The 23,357-nt window shown below is 41.9% G+C and overlaps 1 protein-coding gene, 1 long non-coding RNA gene and 1 pseudogene across 3 annotated transcripts in view; 2 read left to right on the plus strand and 1 right to left on the minus strand.

Moving 5' to 3' along the window:
* Positions 1 to 11,062, minus strand: part of LOC105534093 — a 20,618-nt gene extending 9,556 nt beyond the window's left edge. Inside the window, exons 1-3 of the long non-coding RNA XR_001005210.1 lie at positions 10,975 to 11,062; positions 7,905 to 8,147; positions 7,020 to 7,097 (exon numbers count right to left, since the gene is read on the minus strand). This is a non-coding gene — a long non-coding RNA (uncharacterized LOC105534093). The remainder of the gene's footprint in view (positions 1 to 7,019; positions 7,098 to 7,904; positions 8,148 to 10,974) is intronic.
* A 5-nt stretch (positions 11,063 to 11,067) lies between these two features.
* Positions 11,068 to 23,357, plus strand: part of ERICH6 (glutamate-rich 6) — a 45,796-nt gene continuing 33,506 nt past the window's right edge. Inside the window, exons 1-3 of the mRNA XM_011972760.1 lie at positions 11,068 to 11,511; positions 12,545 to 12,602; positions 15,608 to 15,699. Of these exons, the coding sequence (XP_011828150.1) occupies positions 11,139 to 11,511; positions 12,545 to 12,602; positions 15,608 to 15,699 (523 nt within the window). The 5' untranslated portion in view covers positions 11,068 to 11,138. The remainder of the gene's footprint in view (positions 11,512 to 12,544; positions 12,603 to 15,607; positions 15,700 to 23,357) is intronic.
* Positions 21,621 to 22,877, plus strand: LOC105534123 (annotated as a pseudogene). The gene has a single exon (XR_001005217.1). The product of XR_001005217.1 is annotated as a WD repeat and SOCS box-containing protein 2 pseudogene (transcript).

Raw genomic sequence — 23,357 nt, forward strand, 5'->3', positions numbered from 1 at the left:
TTCATTATTTACCCAGTAGTCATTCAGGAGCAGGTTGTTCAGTTTTCATGTAGTTGTGCAATTTTTAGTGAGTTTCTTAATCCTGAGTTCTAATTTTATTGCACTGTGGTCTGAGAGACTGTTTGTTACGATTTCTATTCTTTTACATTTGCTAAGGAGTGTTTTACTTCCAATTATGTGGTCAATTTTAGAATAAGTGTGATGTGGTACTGAGAAGAATGTATATTCTGTTGATTTGGAGTGGTGAGTTCTGTAGATGTCTCTTAGGTCCATTTAGTCCAGAGCTGTGTTCAAGTCTTGAATATCCTTGTTAATTTTCTGTCTCGTTGATCTAATATTGACAGTGGGGTGTTAAAGTCTCCCATTATTATTGTGTGGGAGTCTAAGTCTCTTTGTAGGTCTCTAAGAACTTGCTTTATGAATCTGGGTGCTCCTGTATTGGCTGCATATATATTTGGGATAGTTAGCTCTTCTTGTTGCATTGATCCCTTTACCATTATTTAATGTCCTTGTCTCTTTTGATCTTTGTGGGTTTAAAGAGTGTTTTATCTGAGACTAGGATTGCAACCCTTGCTTTTTTTTTGCTTTCCATGTGCTTGGCAAATATTCCTCCATCCCTTTATTTTGAGTCTATGTGTATCTTTGCACATGAGATGGGTCTCCTCAATGCAGCACACTGATGGGTCTTGACTCTTTATCCAATTTGCCAGTCTGTGTCTTTTAATTGCGGCATTTAGCCCATTTATATTTAAGTTAATATGTTATGTGTGAATTTGATCCTGTCATTATGATGCTAGCTGGTTATTTTGCCGTTAGTTGATGCAGTTTCTTCATAGTGTTGATGGTCTTTACTTGGTATGTTTTTGCAGTGGCTGGTACTGGGTGTTCCTTCCATGTTTAGTGCTTCCTTCAGGAGCTCTTGTAAGGCAGGCCTGGTTGTGACAAAATCAGCATTTGCTTGTCTGTAAAGGATTTTATTTCTCCTTCACTTATGAAGTTTAGTTTGGCTGGATGTGAAATTCTGGGTTGAAAATTCTTTTCTTTAAGAATTCTTTTCTTTAAGCATGTCGAATATTGGCCCCCGCTCTTCTGGCTTGTAGGATTTCTGCAGAGATCTGCTGTTAGTCTTATGGGCTTCCCTTTGTGGGTAACCTGACCTTTCCTTCTGGCTACCCTTAACATTTTTTCCTTCATTTCAACCTTGGTGAATCTGACGATTATGTGTCTTGCAGTTGCTCTTCTCGAGGAGCATCTTTGTGGTGTTCTCTGTATTTCCTGAATTTGAATGTTGGCCGTCTTGCTAGGTTGGGGAAGTTCTCCTGGATAATATTCTGAAGAGTATTTTCCAACTTGGTTCCATTCTCCCCGTCACTTTCAGGTACACCAATCAATGTAGATTTGGTCTTTTCACACAGTCCCATAATTCTTGGATTTCATAGTCCCATATTCCTTTTCATTCTTTTTTCTCCAATCTTGTTTCCTCACTTGATTTCACTAAGTTGATCTTCAATCTCTGATATCCTTTCTTCCGTTTGATCAATTTGGCTGTTGATACTTATGTAGGTTTCATGAAGTTCTCGTGCTGTGTTTTTCAGCTCCATCAGGTCATTTATGTTCTTCTCTAAACTGGTTATTCTAGTTAGCAATTCCTCTAACCTTTTTTCAAGGGTCTTAGCTTCCTTGCATTGGGTTAGAACATGCTCCTTTAGCTCGGAGGAGTTTGTTATTACCCACCTTCTGAAGCTTACTTCTGTCAGTTCATCAAACTCATTCTCCGTCCAGTTTTGTTCCCATGCTGGCGAGGAGTCGTGATCCCTTGGAGGAGAAGAGGCATTCTGGGTTTTGGAATTTTCAGCCTTTTTGCACTGGTTTCTCCGCATCTTCATGGATTTATCAACCTTTGGTCTTTGATGTTGGTGACCTTTGGATGGGGTCACTGAGTGGACATCCTTTTTGTTGATGTTGATGTTATTCCTTTCTGTTTGTTAGTTTTCCTTCTAACAGTCAGGCCCCTCTGCTGCAGGTCTGCTGGAGTTTGCTGGAGATCCACTCCAGACCCTGTTTGCCTTGGTATCACCAGCGGAGGCTGTAGAACAGCAAAGACTGCTGCCTATTCCTTTCTCTGGAAGCTTCATCCCAGAGGGGCACCTGCCAGATGCCAGCCGGAGCTCTCTTGTATGAGGTGTCTGTCGGCCCCTGATGGGAGGTGTCTCCCAGTCAGGAGACACAGGGGTCAAGGAACCACTTGAGAAGGCAGTCTGACCCTTAGCAGAGCTCGAACACTGTGCTGGAAGATCAGCTGCTCTCTTCAGAGTCGGCAGGCTGGAACGTTTAAGTCACTGAAGCTGCACCCACAGCTGCCCCTTCCCCCAGTTGTTCTGTCCCAGGGAGATGGGGATTTTATCTATAAGCCCCTGACTGGGGCTGCTGCCTTTTTTTCAGGGATGCCCTGCCCAGAGAGCAGGAATCTAGAGAGGCAGTCTGGCTACAGCGCGGATTTGCAGAGCTGTGGTGGGTTCCACCCAGTCCAAACTTCCTGGTGGCTTTGTTTACACTGTGAGGGGAAAACTACCTACTCAAGCCTCAGTAATGGTGGACGCCCTTCCCCCCACCAAGCTCGAGCATCCCAGGTTGACTTCAGATTGTTGTGCTGGCAGCAAGAATTTCAAGCCAGTGGATCTTACCTTGCTGGGCTCTGTGGGGGTGGGTTCTGCTGAGCTAGTCCACTTGGCTCCCTGGCTTCAGCCCCCTTTCCAGGGGAGTGAATGGTTCTCTCTTGCTGGCATTCCAGGTGCCACTGGGGTATGAAAAAAAAACTCCTGCAGCTAGCTCAGTGTCTACCCCAATGACCACCTAGTTTTATGCTTGAAACCCAGGGCCCTGATGGCCTAGGCACCAGAGGGAATCTCCTGCTGTGCGGGTTGCGAAGATCATGGGAAAAGCGTAGTATCTAGGCCAGAGTGCACCATTCCTCACGGCACAGTCCCTCACGGCTTCCCTTGGCTAGGGAAGGGAGTTTCCCAATCCCTTATACTTCTCAGGTGAGGCAACACCCCACCCTGCTTCAGCTCGCCCTCTGTGGGCTGCACCCATTGTCTAACCAGTCCCAATGAGATGAACTAGATACCTCAGTTGGAAATGCAGAAATCACCCACCTTCTGCATCGATCTCCCTTGGAGCTGCAGACTGGAATTGTTCCTATTCAGCCATCTTGCCAGCAATCGTTTTGTGTGTGTAGGGGGGTGGGCGGGGGGTGTGATGGAGTCTCGCTCTGTCGCCTAGGCTGGAATGCAGTGGCGCAATCTCAGCTCAGTGCAACCTCCGCCTCCCAAGTTAAAGTAATTCTTCTGCCTCAGCCTTCCAAGTAGCTAGAACTACAAGTGCACGCTGCCACACTCAGCTCATTTCTTTTTTTAATTTTAGTAGATACGGGGTTTCACCGTGTTGCCCAGGTTGATCGCAAACTCTGAGCTCAGGCAATCCACCTGCCTCAGCCTCCCAAAGTGCTGGGATTACAGGCATGAGCCACCATGCCTAGCCAGCAATCTATATTTTAATAAGCCTTCCACATAATTCTGATGTATGCTCTAGTTTGACAGCCACCACTTGAATTCCTCCTCCCTTAAGACACAGAAGTATCAGGTGTCCCTCCTCATGTATGAAGCCATATTGGTATCTCTCCTGGCTGGGCTTGTCCCATTAGCTCACTGTGGGAATTAGATGTAATTCTCTACCTCTCTTAACCAGGGTCCATGATGGAAACTGCTAATTTTTCCCCAGGGTCTATGCTACTCTTCTTCCTACATTACAATCACTGGCCATCTCTACATGCTGTCACAACTTTTAGCAAGTCATACAGTTTCCCAGCAGGAAATGATGCGTCCAATCCTCTCTGGCCTCTAGCTATGGCTGTGCAAATAATTGGTTTGGACCAATAATGTGTGGATGGAAGTGATGCATTCAACTTCCAGATTATATTCTTTAAAATAAACAAGCAAGCAAGCAAAAATCTGGCTGCCTTCTTCTTCCTCTTTCCTTCCGAACCGGAATATTGATATGGTATCTAGTGTGAGGGTGAGGACCTCATCTTAGGGGATGGTGGTGCAACAAGATAGATGAAACCTAAGTCCCTGGATGCTTGTAGATCAGAGCTGCCCCAATAACCTAAACTATCTTCTTCTGGACTACTATGGGAGAGAAATCAATGCACTGCAATCTTGTTGGAACTAACATATTTTTCTTTGTTACACAACCTACCCTATATCTTCTTTAGAAGACGAAGCTTCCTTCCTAGAACTTCAACCCCATATCCTTTCCTAAGGTTGAGATTTCATTCCCATAAACCTACCTATCTTAGTCCATTTGTACTTCGAAAACAAAATACCTCAGGCTGGGTAATTTATAAACAACAGAAACTTTTCACAGTTCTGAGGACTGGGAAGTCCAAGACCAAGGTGCCACCAGGTTTAGTGCCTGATGAGGGCCTGGTCTCTCGGCTACCAAGATGGTGCCTTGTTGCTGTGTCCAGGAGTGACAAACACTGTGTCCTTACATGGAGGATGTATAAAAGAGATGCAAGTTCTCTCAAGCCCTTTTGTAAGGTAATTAATCCCATTCATGAGGGCTCTGCCCTCATGGCTGACTCACTCCCTAAAGGCCTCCACCTCTTAATACTCTCACACTGATGATTAAGTTTCAACACATGAACTCTGGAGCACATTCAGACCACAGTATCACCTTTTATATATTTCCCCACCAAAGACAGTTGCCACTTTCCATAAAGTACTTCTATTCCGGTAATGATGAGCTATGTAATTTTCCCACTGAGGACATCTACAAAAGCCAGACAAATGTATTTGTTGAAAACTCATAAAGGCACAGAAGAACTAGCAAGGCACTTTAAAATAACTAGGCTAAGATAATGAAGAAGAGGAGAATCTGGAGAGGTGTCTTTGGGCTTGCTTTTCCCCTGAAGCATTTGCCAATTCTAGAACAGGTAACTGAGAGTCTGAGTAAGATTTATAATGGTCTTGACTGGCTAAGAAAATGGAAAAATGAGAGTCAAAGCCAACCAAGGGTAGAAGAGAGGTGCTGGTAACTCCCCACCTGAGACTGGGGCCTGAAGGGCTGCATTTTAAGCACATTTTAAGCATAAGGGTGAAGTAGAAATAGAACATCCTTGCAGGGACACAATCTAGTTTTGAATCATTGTAATCACTGAAATTGGATTAAGATGATCCTGAATTATGAGGCCTCCTAGGTGCCTTCCTAAAGCGAATATAATTCCTTCCAGAGGAACTTAATCCTGAACCTCAAATTTGTCCACCATTTTTTTTTTTCAAATAACATCTGGCATAGGATAAAAAATAACCAGGTATTTAAGGAAACAAGACAACATGAATAGTAACAACAATAACAAAATATTAAGAGCAAGGATAAAGTGGATGCCACTGCTAATTAAGAGGCAGAAATGGGCATTCAGAAATCATCTTCTGAAAAGAGCTTGTCAGGAGAAGAGAATGTGATGTTTAGAAAGATGCCCCTCATAGCTAATGCAACCAGGCACTTCTTTTTTTTTCTGTTGCCCAGGCTGGAGTGCAGGGGTGCAATTACAGCTCACTGCAGCCTCAACCCCTGGGCTCAAGCAATCCTCCCACCTTGGCCTCCCAAAGTGCTAGGATTACAGGTATGAGCCATCGCGCCCAGCTTTAGGAACATTCTTAATTAGCCATCATCAAAGCTACAGTTCTTTCAAGTTGTTCTTCTACCATGAATCAGAACAATGCTTAATTAAGGTATTCTGAAGAGATACTGTACTTTCTTCACGGATGTGCTAGGGAGCTATCTATAGCCCATTCAAAATATTCTATATGCAAATAAGAAGTTTAAGCTGGACAAAAATTCACTTTCCAACCTTTCTCAAAGTGGTGGTATTCATGGCAGTCTTTGAGAGAAAATGGAAAACAGAAAAGGAAACAAAAGGAACAAAACTGGAGGCATCACACTACCTGACTTCAAAATATACTACAAAGCTGTAGTAACTAAAACAACATGATACTGACAAAAAACCAGACACACAGACCAATGGGACAGAATGAAGAACACAAAAATAAATTCACATACTTAGAGCCAACTGATTTTCGACAAAGGTTCCAAGAAAGCACAATGGAGAAAAGACAGTCTCTTCAATACATGGTGATGGAAATTGGATATCCACATGCAGAAGAATAAAGCTAGACCCATATATTTTACCATATACAAAAATCAAATCAAAATGGATTAAAGACTTAAGTGTAAGACCTGAAACAATAAAACTAGTAGAAGAAAACATAGGCGAAATGCTTCATGACATTGTTCTGAGCAAGGATTTTTTTGATAAGACCCCAAAAGCACAAGCAACAAAAAGAAAAATAGACAAATAGAATTATTTCAAACTAAAAAGCTTCTGCACATCAAAGGAAACAATCAACGGAGTGAAGAGACAAGTTGCAGAACAGGAGAAAATATTTGCAAATCATACATCTGACAAGGGGTTCATATCAGAATATATGAGGAACTCAAAAGCTAAATAATAATAATAATGATAATAATCTGCCAGAGTATGGTGGCTCACACTTATACTGCCAGAACTTTGGGAGGCCAAGGTGGGAGACTCACTTGAGACCAGGAGTTCAAGACCAGCCTGTGCAAAATAGTAAGACTCTGTCTCTACAGAAAATTTAAAAATTAGCCAGGCATGATGGCACACACCTGTAGTCTTAGCTACTGGGGAGGCTGAGGTGGAAGGATCACTTGAATCCAGGAATTTGAGGCTGCAGTGGGCCATGATTGCACTGCTGCACTCTAGCCTAGACAATAGAGCAAGAATCTGTCTCAGAAAAAAAAAAAGGGGGTATATAGATACAATGGAATACTATTCAGCCATAAAAAAGAATTAAATCCTGTCATACACAACAACATGGATGAATCTAGAGGACATTATGTGAAGTGAAATAAGCCAGGCATAGAAAGACAAATACTTCATGATCTTGATCATATGTGGAAACCAAAGAAGTTGATCTCACAGAAGTACTTAGTAGGACAGTGGTTACCAGATGCTGGGGAGGGTAGGACAGAGAGAAAATAAAGAGAGGTTGGTCAACAAGTACAAAGTTACAGTTAGATAGGAGGAATAAGGTCTGGAGTTCTACTGCACAGTAGAGTGACTATGGTTAACAATATTACATATTTTAAAATAGCTAGAAGAGAGAATATTGAATGTTCTCATCACAAAGAAATGATTATATAGTTTGGCTGTGTCCTCACCCAAATGTCATCTTGAATTGTAGTTCCCATAATCCCCATGCGTCGTGGGAGGAACCCTGTGGGAGGTAATTGACTCATGGGGGCAATTACCACCATGCTGCTGTTCTTATGATAGTGAGTGAGTTCTCACGAGATCTGATGGTTTTATAAGGGGCTTTCCCCACTTTTGCACAGCACTTCTCCTTCCTGCCATCATGTGAAGAAGGATGTGTTTGCTTTCCCTTCTGCCATAATTTTAAGTTTCCTGAGGCCTCTCCAGCCATGCTGAACTGTGAGTAAATTAAACCTTTTTCCTTTATAAGTTACCCAGCCTCAAGTATGTCTTTATTAGCAGAGTGTGAAGGAACTAATACAAATGATAAATATAAGAGGTGATGGATATGCTAAATATTCTGATTTGATTTTCACACAATGTACCACGTATTGAAACATCACACTGTATCCCATGAATATGTATAATCATGATGTGCCAATTAAAAACAAAATTAAAGAAAGGCAAACAAAATATCAAATGATGACAATATACAATACTATATATATATAACACAATTACATAATATTATATACTTGAGATAGGAAATTCTTTAAAAATCCATTACCTCTTGATATGGTTTGGCTCTGTATCCCAACCAAAATCTCATTTTGAATTGTAATCCCCACGTGTTGAGGGCAGGACCTGGTGGGAAGTGATCAGATCATAGGAGTGGTTTCCCTCATGCGGTCTCGTGATAGTGAGGGAGTTCTCAATGAGATCTGATGGTTTAAAAGTGGCAGTTTCTGGTCAGGCACGGTGGCTCACACCTGTAATCCCAGCACTTGGAGAGGCCAAGGCGGTGGATTACCTGAGAGCAGGAGATCGAGACCATCCTGACTAACATGGTGAAACCCCGTTTCTACTAAATAGACAAAAAATTAGCCGGGCGTGGTGGCGGGCTCCTGTAGTCCCAGCTACTCGGGAGGCTGAGGCAGGAGAATGACCTGAACCCAGAAGGCCAAGCTGGCAGTGAGCCAAGATTGTGCCACTGCACTCCAGCCTGGGCAACAGAGTGAGACTCTGTCTCAAAAAAAGAAAAAAAAAAAAGTGGCAGTTTCCCCTACAATCTCTCTCTCTCTCCTGCCACCAAGTAAGATGTGCCTTGCTTCCCCTTCACCTTCCGCCATGATTGTAAGTTTCCTGAGGCCTCCACAGTTATGGGGCACTGTGAGTCAATTAAACCTGTTTATTTTATAAATTATTCAGCCTCAGGCAATTCCTTATAGCAGTGTGAAACCGAACTAATATACCTCTGAAGCATTCACTACATTAGAAGCTAACATTTTCTAAACGGAGATATGTGGTCCTAAAAAAATAAAATAAAATACAAAATCAATCCTCAAAAAGAAAATAGGCCAGCCAGCTGTAATCCCAGCACTTTGGGAGGCCGAGGTGGGAGGATTGCTTGAGCCCAGGAGTTCAAGACCAGCCTAGGCAACACATTGAGATGCCATCTCAGGAAAAAAAAAAATGAAGAAAATAAACGATAATTAAATTTTATCTCAAAATAGCGCCACGAATTAAGTGGAAATGTACTGATATTTCCATTCTACACACCAAGAAACTGAGGCTCAATAACCCCAAAGTCACAGTTAGTCAGGGCAGGTGCCTGGTTCTCAAATCTCAAATTCATGAGTCAAGCTAGACACCAGGAACGGGGAAGGGGAAAATGTAAACTGACCCAGCATCATATTATCTCTGAACAGCCAAAATAAGAGAGTGGCATCAACTCGTGGGAAAATAAGACACTGTTCTTTGCATAGTAAGTAGATCCAAGGGAACGAGATTCCATAAAATGTTCAAAAAAGGCCTTAAATAGAGGGTCTAAACAAGGAGTACTTAAACAAATTAATTCACCACACAATTGAGAAAATGCCAGGGCAGTCACAGAACTGAGCTAGAGCAGGCACTTCAGAGTAAGCACAAGCACTGTCACCCTTGCTGTCTGCCAGCCCCATGTCACATCCCCACATCCTGACTTCCAGTCTGCTCTCTGAGGACCCTGGTTGAATTTCATAGCTTCTAAGACAGCTTCCAGCATCAAACTGCTACTACTGCCCAGAAAAGAATTGTGCTTTTTCTTACTTTCTTTTTTAAATTCCACTTATCTTATTTGTACCTCAATATCTGTATACATAATTCCCTGTTCTGGCCCTCCTTTCCTGCCCTGAGCCTGCTGGAAAGCTTTTCACTTTCCTCTCTAGTCACCACATTTTGCCCTTCCTTTTAAAGCAACTCAAATGTACCCTCTCATCTGTGCTGCCTGCTCCTTTAGCCTGAAAGATCTCGTCTTTCAAAAATATTCCCTAGCCAGGCACAGTAGCTCACGTCTGTAATCCTAAGAACTTTGGGATGCCGAGTTGGGAGGATCTCTTGAGCCCCGGACTTGAGACCAGGAATTTGAGACCAGCCTGGGCAACATAGCAGGACGCCATCTCTACAAAAAGTAGTCCCAGATACTCGGGAGGCTGAGGCTGGAGTATCAGCTTAAGACGGAAGGCAGAGGTTGCGGGGAGCTGAGATAGCACCACTGCACTCCAGCCTGGGCGACAGGGTAAGACCCTGTCTCAAAATAAATATAATATAGGCCAGGTGCAGTGGCTCATGCCTGTAATCCCAGCACTTTGGGAGGCTGAGGCAGGCGGATTACGAGGTCAGGAGATCGAGACCATCCTGGCTAACACGGTGAAACCCCATTTCTACTGAAAATGCAAAAAATTAGCTGGGTGTGGTGGTATGTGTCTGTAGTCCCAGCTACTCGGGAGGCTGAGGCAGGAGAATTGCTTGAACCCGGGAGGCTGAGGTTGCAGTGAGCTGCGATCGTGCCACTGCACTCCAGCCTGGGCGACAGAGCGAGACTCCGTCTCAAAATAAATATAATATAATATAATGTATAAAATTGGTCAGGCGTGGTGGCACACATTGTTGTCCTAGCCACTTGGGAGACCCAGGTGGAAGGATCACTGGAGCCCAAGAGTTCAGGGCTGCAGTGAGCCACGATGCCGCCACTGCACTCCAGCCTGGGTGACAGAGTGACACCCTGTCTCTCAAAAATAATATATATATATATAAAAATAAAAATTTAAGTAAATACAAAGTCCCAGAAGGACACAGGTAGTATCGAGGTGGCCAGATGCTTCAGGATTTTCTACTCCAGGATGGATAGATGGGCCAAGCAAGACCCTGATTACAGCAACGAGCAAAATTTATGGGACGCTAAAAATCTCGCTAATCAAGATTAATTAATATTAATCTAACAATATTTAAGACAACTAACATTTAAGGCAATTTTAATACGCTTATTAATATTTAAGGTAATTTTTAAAATATCCGCAAAAGAGGGCCCAAGGACTGGCGCCTGATTTTGTAAATAAAGTTTCACTGGAAGCTCCAGCAAGCATCTGTCTACTCAATAACCAGACTCCAGCATTCGCAATATCAAATGGCACTGTGTGTGTCCGTCGCTAGAAGCCACTTCCTCCACCCGTTCAAAAAAAAAAAAAGCTCCAAATAAGCTGAGAGACGAAGAAAAGATCGTTTCTCCGCAGGCTGCCAGGGGTTTCAGAGACGCCGGACGCTGGAGAGCAGGGATAGAAAGAAGCTTGCGGTGACCCCTGCCGGCCGCCGGCACCCACATTCTACCCGGCTAATCGGGTCCTGCCGCTTTAAATCCGGGAGGCTCGGTGGCGCAGGGCAGGCAGTTGCCAGGGGAGATCAACGCACAACAAAGGCGCGCGCCCGCCAGAGCCGACAGGGGCCGCGGCCACTGAGCTGGCTGTAATCCCGCCTCCCGCCAGCCATGGCCCATTTGCGCTCGCCTAGCAGCTTCGGACATCCGGGGAAGAAGAACCAGAAGGAGTCTGAGGAGTTAGAGGAGGAGGAGGAAGAGATGGAGGAGGAGGAGGAGGAAGAGGTGGAGGAAGAGGAAGAGGAGGTGGAGGAGGAGTTTGTGGGGGAAGAGCAGGAGTTGGAGGCCCCTGAGAAGTTCAGCGATGAGTACCTCTGGAAGTTCATGGACATCGGTGACTACGACTACGACTTCCCAGACGTGCGCCCCCGCTTAGCCAGCATCGTCAGCCCTAGCCTGAGCTCTACGAGCGTGCCCAGCCAGAGCGCGACCAGCACCGAAATGCCGAGCGCCAGCCCACCCTCCAGTGCCTCCTCGCATAAAAGTACCGCCCCCGACCCACCCCTTCTTCGAGGGCTTTCTGGTCCCCAGGGGACACCTGGTCCACCCACTCCCGTGCCTTCGTCGACCTGCGCGTCGTGCCTGATTTCTAAACGTTCCATACACCTAATCTCTCTCACGTCCTTGTCAGAGGCACTGAACCCTTGGCTGAGCTGTTGTGATGATGCACGATTTAGGATATAGGCGAAACACTATAAAAGTTGAACTTGGGCGTTGCTGTATGGAGTGTTTTTTTATTTTGAGACAAGAGTCTCGCTCTGTCGCCCACGCTGGAGTGCAGTGGCTGCAGCCTCGACCTCCTGGGCTCAAGCCTCCCATCGCAGCCTCCTGAGTAGCTGGAACTACAGGCACACGCCACCACGCCCAGCTAATTTGGCGTCTCACTATGTTGCCCAGGCTGATGGGAGTGCTCATTTTTATAACATTTTTGCGTGCATTCACACCGTTACATCTCTCTCTCTCTGTCTCTCTCTGTCTCTGTCTCTGTCTCTCTCTCTCTCTTCCCCTATCCCTTCTCCCTCCTCTCCCCCTCCCTCTTCCTTCCCTCCCTCTCCCCCTCTCTTTCTCTCTCTGTCTCTCTCTCTGTCTCTCACACACACAAACACACTCATATTATTTCCAGAGAAGTGCCTCAAGGGTGCTGTACTACTAAAACAGTCCTGCAAAAAAAAAAAAAAAAAAAAAAAACTCTCTATTGTGTTTAACATCCTGTACTGAAGCCACTCCAGTCACTTTCTTGAAAAAAGAAGCAGAGAAGTCTTTTAGAGTAGGTTTCTCAAGCTCTAGTATTGACATTTTGGTCTGGATAATTCTTTGTTGGGGAGGGTTGGGGACTGTCCTGTGAATTATAGGATGTTTAGCAGCATGCCTGTCCTCTACCCTTGTCTGTGCTAGGAGCACACACCCTTGCGGTGATCAAAAATGTCTCCAGACCTTGCCATGTGTTCCTGGGAGGGGGCAGAATTGCCCTTTTGATTTAGAGGGAGTAGCTGATTTTTAAATGTTTCATTCAACAGGTTTCCCTAAAATATTTCAGACATTTAGGAAAGACATGTCCGAAATGAGTATAGATAGGTAAGAAAATGTTTTCAAATTTCACATTTTTTGAACCCAATAATGTTTACCTTTTGAATAAACATGTTAGGAAGTAGAGTAAAATAATCCAGGGCATTTATGACTTATTTATTTTTAAAAGTTTTTTTTTTTTTAATATACACTGGTAGACACTTTGGAAGAGATAAAGGTTCCCACTTATCCCCAGCTTATTACCTAGCTCTAGAGATTACATGTCCACTTATCAGTGTAACATGAAAGAATAACTATATGTCATGGGTACAATTGTAAGTGCTTGAGAATTTAGAATATAGGCTTTAATTGGCTAAATGCAAGAGTGACCAGGGACACCTTTTGTGGAAGAGAGTGGAACTAATGGCCTTTCCTTTTTCCTTCCGTCTCTTCTTTTTCTTGTTATTGCTATTAGCCTTCAGGCACTTTAACTATAAGAAGAAGATACCAGAGAAATGCCTTCTGGAACATCTTTGTAAATACACCCTGAAATCTCACACCAAACCTGAGTCAGTGATCTTGAATTACTAGTTACCCTAACTTTGCTTTTGTAAGCAACTTTTAAATTCTTAAGTTTAAGGAGAATTGTTCTGTCTCACTTAGATGTTCTTAGTTATCCTTTTAATTAAATTTGTAGTAGAGATAAGGTACGCACATGGTTAAAAAAAATCAGACTATACAAAGGTGAAAAAGTGACAGTCTCCATGCCCTTCTTTCCTCCTACTCCCATTCACCTTCAGTTTTATTTCCATTATTATTTAAAATAACGTTTTCATTTCTTGGTTTATCAATTTCTTATGTATTGAATTCCCACCTCTCCACTTTGGTAGTTATATTATTTTTAGTTTTTCTAACATTTAGGACTTTGAGGTATTTAAACCTCTACTTCTTGATTTATCAGTTTTAGTATCTATTGACTATTATGAAAAATTAACATGTTAATGCACTTCCTCCTTCCATCTCTCTTCTCTCCTCTTTTTTCCCTATTAACAACAAACTATATGATGTGATTAAAATGCAATATATATTTACATAAAGTTATATTACTTTCCCAAGCTTTATTATGCGTATATTATGGGGCTTGTTAATTATAATTAAAGTGCTCTGGAGTTGTTTCTAAAAATTGAAAACCAATAAACAATACTCACACTTCCATGTTAACAAACCAGTAATATGATTGAATCTATGGACAAGAAAATATAATCTTATGTCTGTAAAACTTGTCTCTTAAAAAGTAAACTTTTTGCCGGACGCAGTGGCTCACTCCTGTAATCCCAGCACTTTGGGAGGCTGAGGAGGGCAGATCACGAGGTCAGGAGTTCAAGACCAGCCTGGCCAACATAGTGAAACCCCGTCTCTACTAAAAATACAAAAATTCGCCTGGCATGGTGGCACATGCCTGTAGTCCCAGCTACTTGGGAGGCTGAGGCAGGAGAATCGCTTGAACCCGGGAGGTGGAAGTTGCAGTGAGCCAAGATCGCACCATTGCACTCCAGCTTGGGCAACAGAGTGAGACTTCATCTCAAAAAATAAATAAATAACAAACGTTTTTGACTCTCCGTTGTTCTATCTATCCGTTTTTCTGGGTTGGCTCACCAGTCACACTTTGTTGGTTCCCATATTGTCTTCTTTCTTTTGTTCCTTTTCCTTTTGCTGGAGAAACTCCTCGGGTGAATTTTTTGTGTAGGTCTCATGGATAGTCAAATTTCTGAGTTCTTGCCTGCCTTGAAATCTCTTCATTTTGCCCTCATACTTGATTTGTTAAAAAAACAAAACAAAAGAAAACCAACCTGCCAAAAACAAGAGATTTAAAACCATTTTTCCCTCAGAGTTCTAAAGACATTGCTTCATTGCCTCCTAGTAGCCCATACTGCCTCACCAGTCTTATCCTCAGACCATTCTGGTATATAATTACTTCCTCCCTTTTTCTTCTTTTCTTCAGAACTCCTCCTAGATGCTGTTGAACCTCTTCGATAGAGTCTCCATCTTTAACAACATTTCCTTTGTATTTTCAGTATCTTCAGGATTTTTGATGTTTGTTTACCTGCTATTATGCAGCCCTTGTACAGAATTTTTTTATTGCAGGATTCATATTTGTCGTTTCCAAGAACCAGTACTTGTTCTCTGATTGTTGCTGTTCAAAATCATTTGGTTTGTTTTTTGTGGTTTTTTGTTTTTATCTCTTTGAGGGCACTGTTCTAATATATTAAAGTTCTCCTTTGTTCTTTGTATTATTTTTTCTTTCAAAGTCAGTTGTTCTGTTTATTTCTCTTGCCTTTTCTCTTCAATGCTACTGATTTTTCTTAAGTGGTAATCCTTTGTTGCCCATTTATATTTTTAAATGAATGACTGATAAATAGCTAGAATGGAATCCTTCCCTAGCTTAGTAGTTCTGTTTTCTGACAGAGCTTGCATGGGAGAGTCTGCTATGATCCCTGTACAGGTGGGTGGGGCTTATTAGAGTCACTTCCTGTGGAGTGTCTGGGCAGGGAGGAGTCAAGTTGGGTAATCCTACTATTACTAGAGTTAGGACAAGGACACTTCAGTGTATGGTCGTGGTTTATTTGTTTGTTTGTTTTTGAGACAGAGCCTTGCTCTGTCTCCCGAGCTGGAGTGAGGTAGTGCAATCATGGCTCACTGCAGCCTCCACCTCCTGGAGTCAAGCCATCCTCCTGCCTCAGCCTCCCAAGTAGTTGTGGCTACAGGCACGGAACACAACACCTGGCTAATTTTTTTATTTTTTGTAGAGACATGGTCTCACCATGCTGCCCAGGCTGGTCTTGAACTCCTGGGCTCAAGCTATCCTCCCAGCTCATCCCCCAAAAAAGATTTGATGCAAACACACTGAGTTAACTTTACTGAAGAGATAAGAATAGAAGAAAATATTTCAAATAAAACAAAATCAGTACTTTCTATGTGCATTAATTAATGGATTATTAAATGTTCTATATTTAGAAGACCTGCTAACAACTATAGAGGTATACTGAAAACTAACATTTTTGTCAAAATTTCAGAAATATTCATCATAATTTGTCTCCAGGAATTCCAATATCAGTACAAACAGAAGAAAGCTGGCTCCAAGATTTGTTGGATAAAGTGCAATCAAGTGAGTAGTTTGACTTCTTAGCTTTTCCTGGGAGGAGGGATTGCATATTGGAAGTATTAGAGGTGTAGAAGGCCAGTAGAGCCAGATTTTAATCCCAGCCCCAACACATACTAACCTTGTGATGTTGGGCAAGTTGCTTACCCTCTTTGAGTCTTAGTTTCTTCATCTCTTGGTAATAATCATACTGTCACAGGATTCTTATGAAGATCAAAACAAGATTAAATATTTTCAGTATTCAATAAACGGTAGCAATTATGTTCACATCAAGAAATAATCTGCTATTATATTTTTGATACATATCTTTATTTTTATTATAAAAGTAACATATGCACACTTTTTAAATGTCAAATCACTGAGAAGTAGACAATGTAATAATTAAAATTTTAACTTTTCCAGTATATTTCCTTTCATCTTTTATATTCACATTTTATTTTAATTATTTTTTATTTTATGTCATTTATTCATCAAATGCTTACTGAGTACCTACCATTTGCCAAGCACCTACCATTTGCCAAGTACCTATCATAGGTTTAGCCTGTAATGGGGTATCAGCAGTGAAAAAAACAAACAAATCCCCTGTCTCAGTGATATTAATGTGTGGGAAGTGGAGGTGATGGTGAGAGCAATAATGTATAGAATAAATTAGTAAATATGTAAAACATTAGATGATGTAAGTGCTAAGAAGAAAAGTAAAGCAGGGAAGGGGGTGGAAAGTGTTGGGGGTTGGAGCTGTCTCTTATACACATCTAGATGTGTATAAGAGACAGAGCAGGGAAGGGGGTGGAAAGTGTTGGGGGTTGGAGGTAGGGTGCAAGTTTACACAGGGTGCCTAGGGAAATCTTTCCTGAGAACCTGAGGTGTTTGAGCAAAGACCTACAGGAGGTGAGAGAATGAGCCAGGACAATCTCACAGGAAAGGTGTTCCAGGCAAAGGAACAGCAAGTACCTCCTTCTAGAAAAAGAGGCCAGTGTGGCTACAGTGGAGTAAGCAAGGAGGAGAATCTTAGGGGATGAGGTCAGAGAGATCTGAGGACGAGATCTTTCTCACTGGGAGTGAGGTGGGAAGTTGCTGCAGAATTTGTGCAGAGAAGTGATATAATCCAACTGGCATTTTTAATGACTGCTGGCTGCTGAGAAAATATGAGGGCAAGAGCCCAGAGATTGAGCCCTGCAGGACTCCATTGTTAAACTGGAGACATGAGGAAGAAACTAAGGAAAAGCATCCAGTGATGTAGAATAAAAACCAGAAAGTGTCCTAGATACCAATAAAATTTCAAAGAGGCAGGAATGATCAACAGGCTCAAATGGTACTCAGAGGTTAGGAAGATGAGGACTGAGAACTAACTACTAGATCTAGCATGTAGAAGTCATTGGTTATGTGGATAGGACCAGCTTCATTGTAACTGTGGGGATAAAAGCCCGATTGGAGTGGGCTCAAAAGAGAGTGAAGTAAGTGTAGAATAGAAATGGAAATCATACTCCACAGTCACATTTCATTGCTAAGCTTTTAATGGTACAATGGTGTAATTAAAACATCAACATAGTCTTATTTTTTAAAAGTCAAAAGATACAAATCAAACAATAGTTTCTTTCAACTATTACCCTCAGTTTCAGATGTCACCACTATTATCATGTTGGTGTGTATCTTTCCAAATCTTTTTCTAAGCTTTTATATCCGTATAAAAGTGTAGTAGTGTGGCCGCTTTTGTTTGCTGCTGTTATTTACATGAATGGTATCACACCGAATCTGTCGTTCTACTTGCTTTTTAACTTAATTGGCCTTGAAGTTTTTTACCAGTAAATACAGGTAAAAATTCTTTGTAATTGTTGCATAATAGTACATAGTATAGATGTACAATAATTTATTTAAAGATTCCCCAACTGATGCGTAAAATTGTTCCCAGATATTCATTTCCACAGTGTTACAGTAAGCTGCCTCCTCTTTGTGTACACACCCGAGTATTGCTCTAAGACATGCCAAGAAAGTGGAATTGTTAAGTGAAAAGTTACACATTTTAATCATCACCTTCCTAAAGAGCTGACCCAACATATGCTTCCATCAGAAGGGTTATTGAGACCACCCTTTTCCTACCCTTTCCCATATAAGATACTGTAATTCTTTTAAATTTTTGACAGTCTGGTAGGTGGAAATTATTATTTTATTTCTTAATTATTATGATTATTGCCAAGGTTGAGCATCTTGATACCAACATATTTTTTTTGGTTACTCGATTATCTTCTTGGAATTAAGCAAACAGTGTTCATATCTTTTGCCCATTTTCCCATTGGGTTGTCTTGTCTTTCTTGATGTTTATTTTTTGGCAGCTCTTTACATATCTGTAATACTTCTTTGAATGTTGTATATGTTGCAGTTTGCTCCTCCTAGTTTGTCTTTTACATTTGCTTGTGGTCATTTTTGTTATACATAATTTTAAATTTGATGTAAGTAAATCTTTTCCTTGTGATTCTCACATTTTGTGGTTTAAAAAGTATTTCCCTAATTCAAGAATATACATGTATTTTCCTACATTTTCTTCTAAAACTTCTAGAATTTTACTATTTATCTTTAGCACCTTAATCAATATGGACTTTACTTTTGTGAATGGCTTAAGAAAATAACCATCCTTTTTCCCCCAAATTTTGTCTCTATACTACTCCTTAACCAGTCCAACCCTTCCACTCTGCTTCCACACACACACAAATATTCTGTTCCACTGAACTATTGGTATTTTCCTATACCAATATCACACTATCTTAATTTCTATGGTTTTACTTATTTAATATATGATAAACCAATTTCTCCCCTCCTTATTCTTTTTCAAAATATTATTCCCAGTTATTCTTGGGCACTTGTTCTTCCAAAAGTATTTCAGAATCAAAATTCCATTGAAAAATCCCACCAAAACTACATTGACTATGTAGATTAACTTATGAATAATTGATACCTTTTTAATATTAAGTCTTGCTTTGCAGGAACCTAATGTACCTCTCCATTTTTTTTCTGATCTTCGTGTATATATATATTGTATATACTATATATATGAGCCTCATAAAGCTCTTATTAGTTTATGCTAGGTATTTTATAGTCTTTCATTGATGTAACCAACCATTGGGATCTTTTTTCTTTCTTTTTTTGAGACAGAGTCTCGCTCTGTCGCCAGGTTGAAGTGCAGTGGCGTGATCTCGGCCCACTGCAACCTCCACCTCCCAGGTTCAAGCAATTCTCTTGCCTCAGCCTCCTGAGTAGCTGGGATTACAGGCACGAGCCACCATGCCCAGCTAATTTTTGTATTTTTTTTTTTTAGTAGAGACAGGGTTTCATTACATCGGTCAGGATGGTCTCGGTCTCCTGACCTCATGATCCACCCGCCTTAGCCTCCCAAAGTGCTGGGATTACTGGTGCGAGCCACTGCAGCTGGTCAGAATCTTTTTTTCTATTGTATTTTCTAATTGGTTATTGTCAGTCTATAGGAAAACTATTGATTTCTATGTATCAATCTTGTATCTGACCCCCTTGCTGTACTTCCTTATTCATCCTAGTCGTTTGTCAGTTGAAAGTCTAGTGGACAATTACATTCCATGTGAATAGTGGCAGCTTTTTTGTTTGTTTGTTTGTTTGTTTGTTTGAGACAGAGTCTCGCTCTGTCGCCAATAGTGGCAGTTTTATCTATTCTTTATTGGTTTTACTTAGCAGTTGTTATGGTCTAAATGTTTGTGTTCCCCTCACATATTGAAACCTGATCACTAATGTGATAGTATTAAGAAGTGGAGCCTTTTGGAGATAATTAGGTCATGAGGATGCAGCCCTCATGAATGGGATTAGTACCCTTGTAAAAGAGGCCCCAGAAAGCTAGTTCATTCCTTCCACCATGTGAGGACACAGCTAGAAGGCACCATATATGAACCAGGAAATGGGCCCTTACCAGACACCAAATCTACCGACACCTTGATCTTGGACTTCTCAGCTTCCAGAACTGTGAATATAAATTTCTGTTGTTTATATAAGGTACTCAGTTTATGATATTTTGTTATAGCAACCCAAACAAACAAAGACAGAAAATTGCTACCAACATGTGGGAATGCTGCTTATGAACCAAAAAGTATCTGAGACAGGTTTCAATCAATTTACAAATTTTTTTGCCATGGTTAAGGACATGCCCAGAAGAGATTTAAGACAGAGTCACTGAAATGGTCTTTGCCTTCCTTCAAAGATGATTTTGAGGGCTTCAATATTTAAAGGGGAAAAGCAGGCCGGAAGGAAAGGAAGAAGGAAGTGGTAATCCGTGTGTTGCAGGAGAAAAGGAGCAGATAAGGGAATAGTCAAGTATGTATTCATCTGGCACTCAGTAAATCAGCACTTTATATAAGATAAAGTGAAGGTAGAGTAGCTACCCATGGAGATATTTAACTTTTTATCTGTAGCTGTCTGCTTAGAACAAAAGAAAGGGTGGTTTCTTGCATGACTCAGATTTTAGCTTAATTTTTTCCTTGTGGCATAGTGAATTGGGTTCCTGAGTTTTTATTTTCCATTCACATTTCTTCTCCCTTTTCTTTTAAAAATGTTTCATCTTTCTGAAACATACCAAAAAATAAATAAATAAATTTTTAAAAATAAAATTTCTCAGAGAAAGCATTTTAGAAAAAAATGAGTCTGGTCTCAGGTTGTTTCTGATCTTTCATGGCTAAAACGGTTTTAGCAGTTTGTGAAGTCTCATGTCCTGTGAAGAAAAAATAGGGGACGAAGGGAGAAAAACAACAACAAACAAAGGAACAATCCTGGAAAACTGCTATAGGCCACATTACTCTGAAATCCATACATCACTAGGCAGGTATGAAAGTGGCTTATGTGTGTAAATAAGGTTGTTGTTATTTTCTTCTAAAGTTTAAGTTTTCTAGCTTCAGTTTGCAGGGCTTTACAAAAGCACAGCTTAGTTTTCAGTGATTCCCAAATTGGGGAAAATGGGGGAGAAAAGAAGGAAAAAAATTGAAAACATTATTTTGAAGATTTGTAACCAAGAAAAATTAGAATTCAGTCCAAACTGTAGAAAATAATAAAAATTGAAAAACATTAGTCAAGACAAGAATCTAATAAGTATACTATAGGTTTGGAAACATAATTTTTCTCTCTCCAGTTTCCCATTTTTACTAAAGACAAATCCTAATTATTTGTATACAGTGCAGCAAGAATAATTATTTTTACATAAACTTTTAAATTGGCTTAGATGCAACTTTTGTTCTGTAGAAAGAATCTCGGATAAGACTTTTTTTAAAGTTGAGCCCAGCCATGGATTTGTACCATCAAATACCTATGAGTTGGGTGATCCTCTCTCCTCTTGAAGTTCCAAGATAAAACTTGGGGGCCCTAGGCCTGTCAGAAAATGACATTCTTTACTTACCACAGGTCAGGAACTCTGTACAGGGACTGTATGGACAAGTATGAGGCCAGTTTTCCCAAAGGGCTTTTATTGGATCCGTAAGTCAAATTCGATTCCTTAAGGAAAGCACATCATTCCAGTCAAAGCCTTGGTAAACTAACCAGTTTCTCCAATTGTGTTCTATCATAAATGAAAACAGATTCTTATTGCACTTATACAAATAACTGTATTGCTATAAGTTAAGAATGCTCACAAATAGTTTCCAAATTCTGGAGAAATCAGGTAGAAAACAAATACACTCCAAATTTTGTTCTTAGGAGTATACTTTACTCAATTGTTAAAAGCTGTAAATAGCTTGAAAGTTTTCTTGAGTCTGAAAAACAAAACAAAAAAAGTTAAAAAGATTACTTCGAACGGGAAGCAGCTGATGGCCTCTCCGGGTGGTGGTGGCGGCCAGGCCAGGGCGGGTGGCACAGGGATGGCATGAGGGCCCACGGCCCGGGGGGCTGAGGCACCCATCACCTGCCGCGGGGGCCACGCGTCCTCCATGGAGGCTGGAGAGGAACTGCTGCTGCTGGCCGAACTCAAGCCCGGGCGCCCCCACCAGTTTGACTGGGAACTCAAGCCCGGGCGCCCCCACCAGTTTGATTGGAAGTCCAGCTGTGAAACCTGGAGCATCGCCTTCTCCCCAGATGGCTCCTGGTTTGCTTGGTCTCAAGGACACTGCATCGTCAAACTGATCCCCTGGCTGCTGGAGGAGCAGTTCATCCCTAAAGGGTTTGAAGCCAAAAACCGAAGTAGCAAAAATGAGACGAAAGGGCAGGGCAGTCCAAAAGAGAAGATGCTGGACTGTGGTCAGATTGTCTGGGGGGTGGCCTTCAGCCCATGGCCTTCCCCACCCAGCAAGAAGCTCTGGGCACACAACCACCCCCAAGTGCCCGATGTCTTTTGCCTGGTTCTTGCTATGGGACTCAACGATGGGCAGATCAAGATCTGGGAGGTGCAGACAGGGCTCCTGCTTTTGAATCTTTCTGGCCACCAAGATGTCGTGAGAGATCTGAGCTTCACACCCAGTGGCAGTTTGATTTTGGTCTCCACGTCACGGGATAAGACTCTTCACATCTGGTACCTGAATAAACACAGTAAACAGATTCAAGTGTTATTGGGCCACCTGCAGTGGGTTTACTGCTGTTCCATCTCCCCAGACTGCAGCATGCTGTGCTCTGTAGCTGAAGAGAAGTCAGTCTTTCTATGGAGCATGAGGTCCCACACGTTAATTCGGAAGCTAGAGGGCCATCAAAGCAGTGTTGTCTCTTGTGAGTCCTCCCCCAACTCTGCCCTGCTTGTCACAGCTTCTTACGATACCAACGTGATTATGTGGGACCCCTACACCAGCAAAAGGATGAGGTCACTCCACCACACCCAGGTTGACTCTGCCATGGATGACAGTAATGTCCACATTAGCTCACTGAGATCTGTGTGCTTCTCTCCAGAAGGCTTGTACCTTGCCACGGTGGCAGATGACAGACTCCTCAGGATCTGGGCCCTGGAACTGAAAACTCCCATTGCATTTGCTCCTGTGACCAATGGTCTTTGCTGCTGCACATTTTTTCCACATGGTGGAGTCATTGCCACAGAGATAAGAGATGGCCACGTCCAGTTCTGGACAGCTCCTAGGGTGCTGTCCTCACTGAAGCACTTACGCCGGAAAGCTCTTCAAAGTTTCCTAACAACTTACCAAGTCCTAGCACTGCCAATCCCCAAGAAAATGAAAGAGTCCTCACATACAGGACTTTTTAAGCAATGCCACATCTTGTGTTTCTTTGTAGCAGGGTAGATAGTCCTGTCAAAGGGAGGTGCTGGAATAATGGGCCAAACATCTGGTCTTGGATTCAAATAGCATTTCTTCAGGATTGTGAATAGAATGTAGCAAAACCAGATTCCAGTATACTAGTCATGGATCTTTCTCTCCCTGGCATGTGAAAGTCAGTCTTAAAGAAAGAGATTCCACTTGCATGGCAACAGAGCTTTACCTTAAATCTTTAGTCCAGTTACGAATACCAAGTGTTGAACTCTTTCTAGTCGTTTTGATTCAAAGTGCAGTTACTGATGTTGTTTTGATTATACAAGTAAGTAGGCCTCCAGAGCCTCTCTAGTGGCAGAGCAGCTCACACTCCCTCCACTGGGAAGGATGGCTTCTGCCTAGTACCTATCCTTGTGTTACTGATGCAGTGGTAGCATTGGTTCAAGTTCTCTCCTGCTGTGGTCAGAGTTGCTTCGACGT

This window comes from Mandrillus leucophaeus, unplaced genomic scaffold, assembly GCF_000951045.1.
Source record: "Mandrillus leucophaeus isolate KB7577 unplaced genomic scaffold, Mleu.le_1.0 Scaffold130, whole genome shotgun sequence".
Lineage (NCBI taxonomy): Eukaryota > Metazoa > Chordata > Mammalia > Primates > Cercopithecidae > Mandrillus > Mandrillus leucophaeus.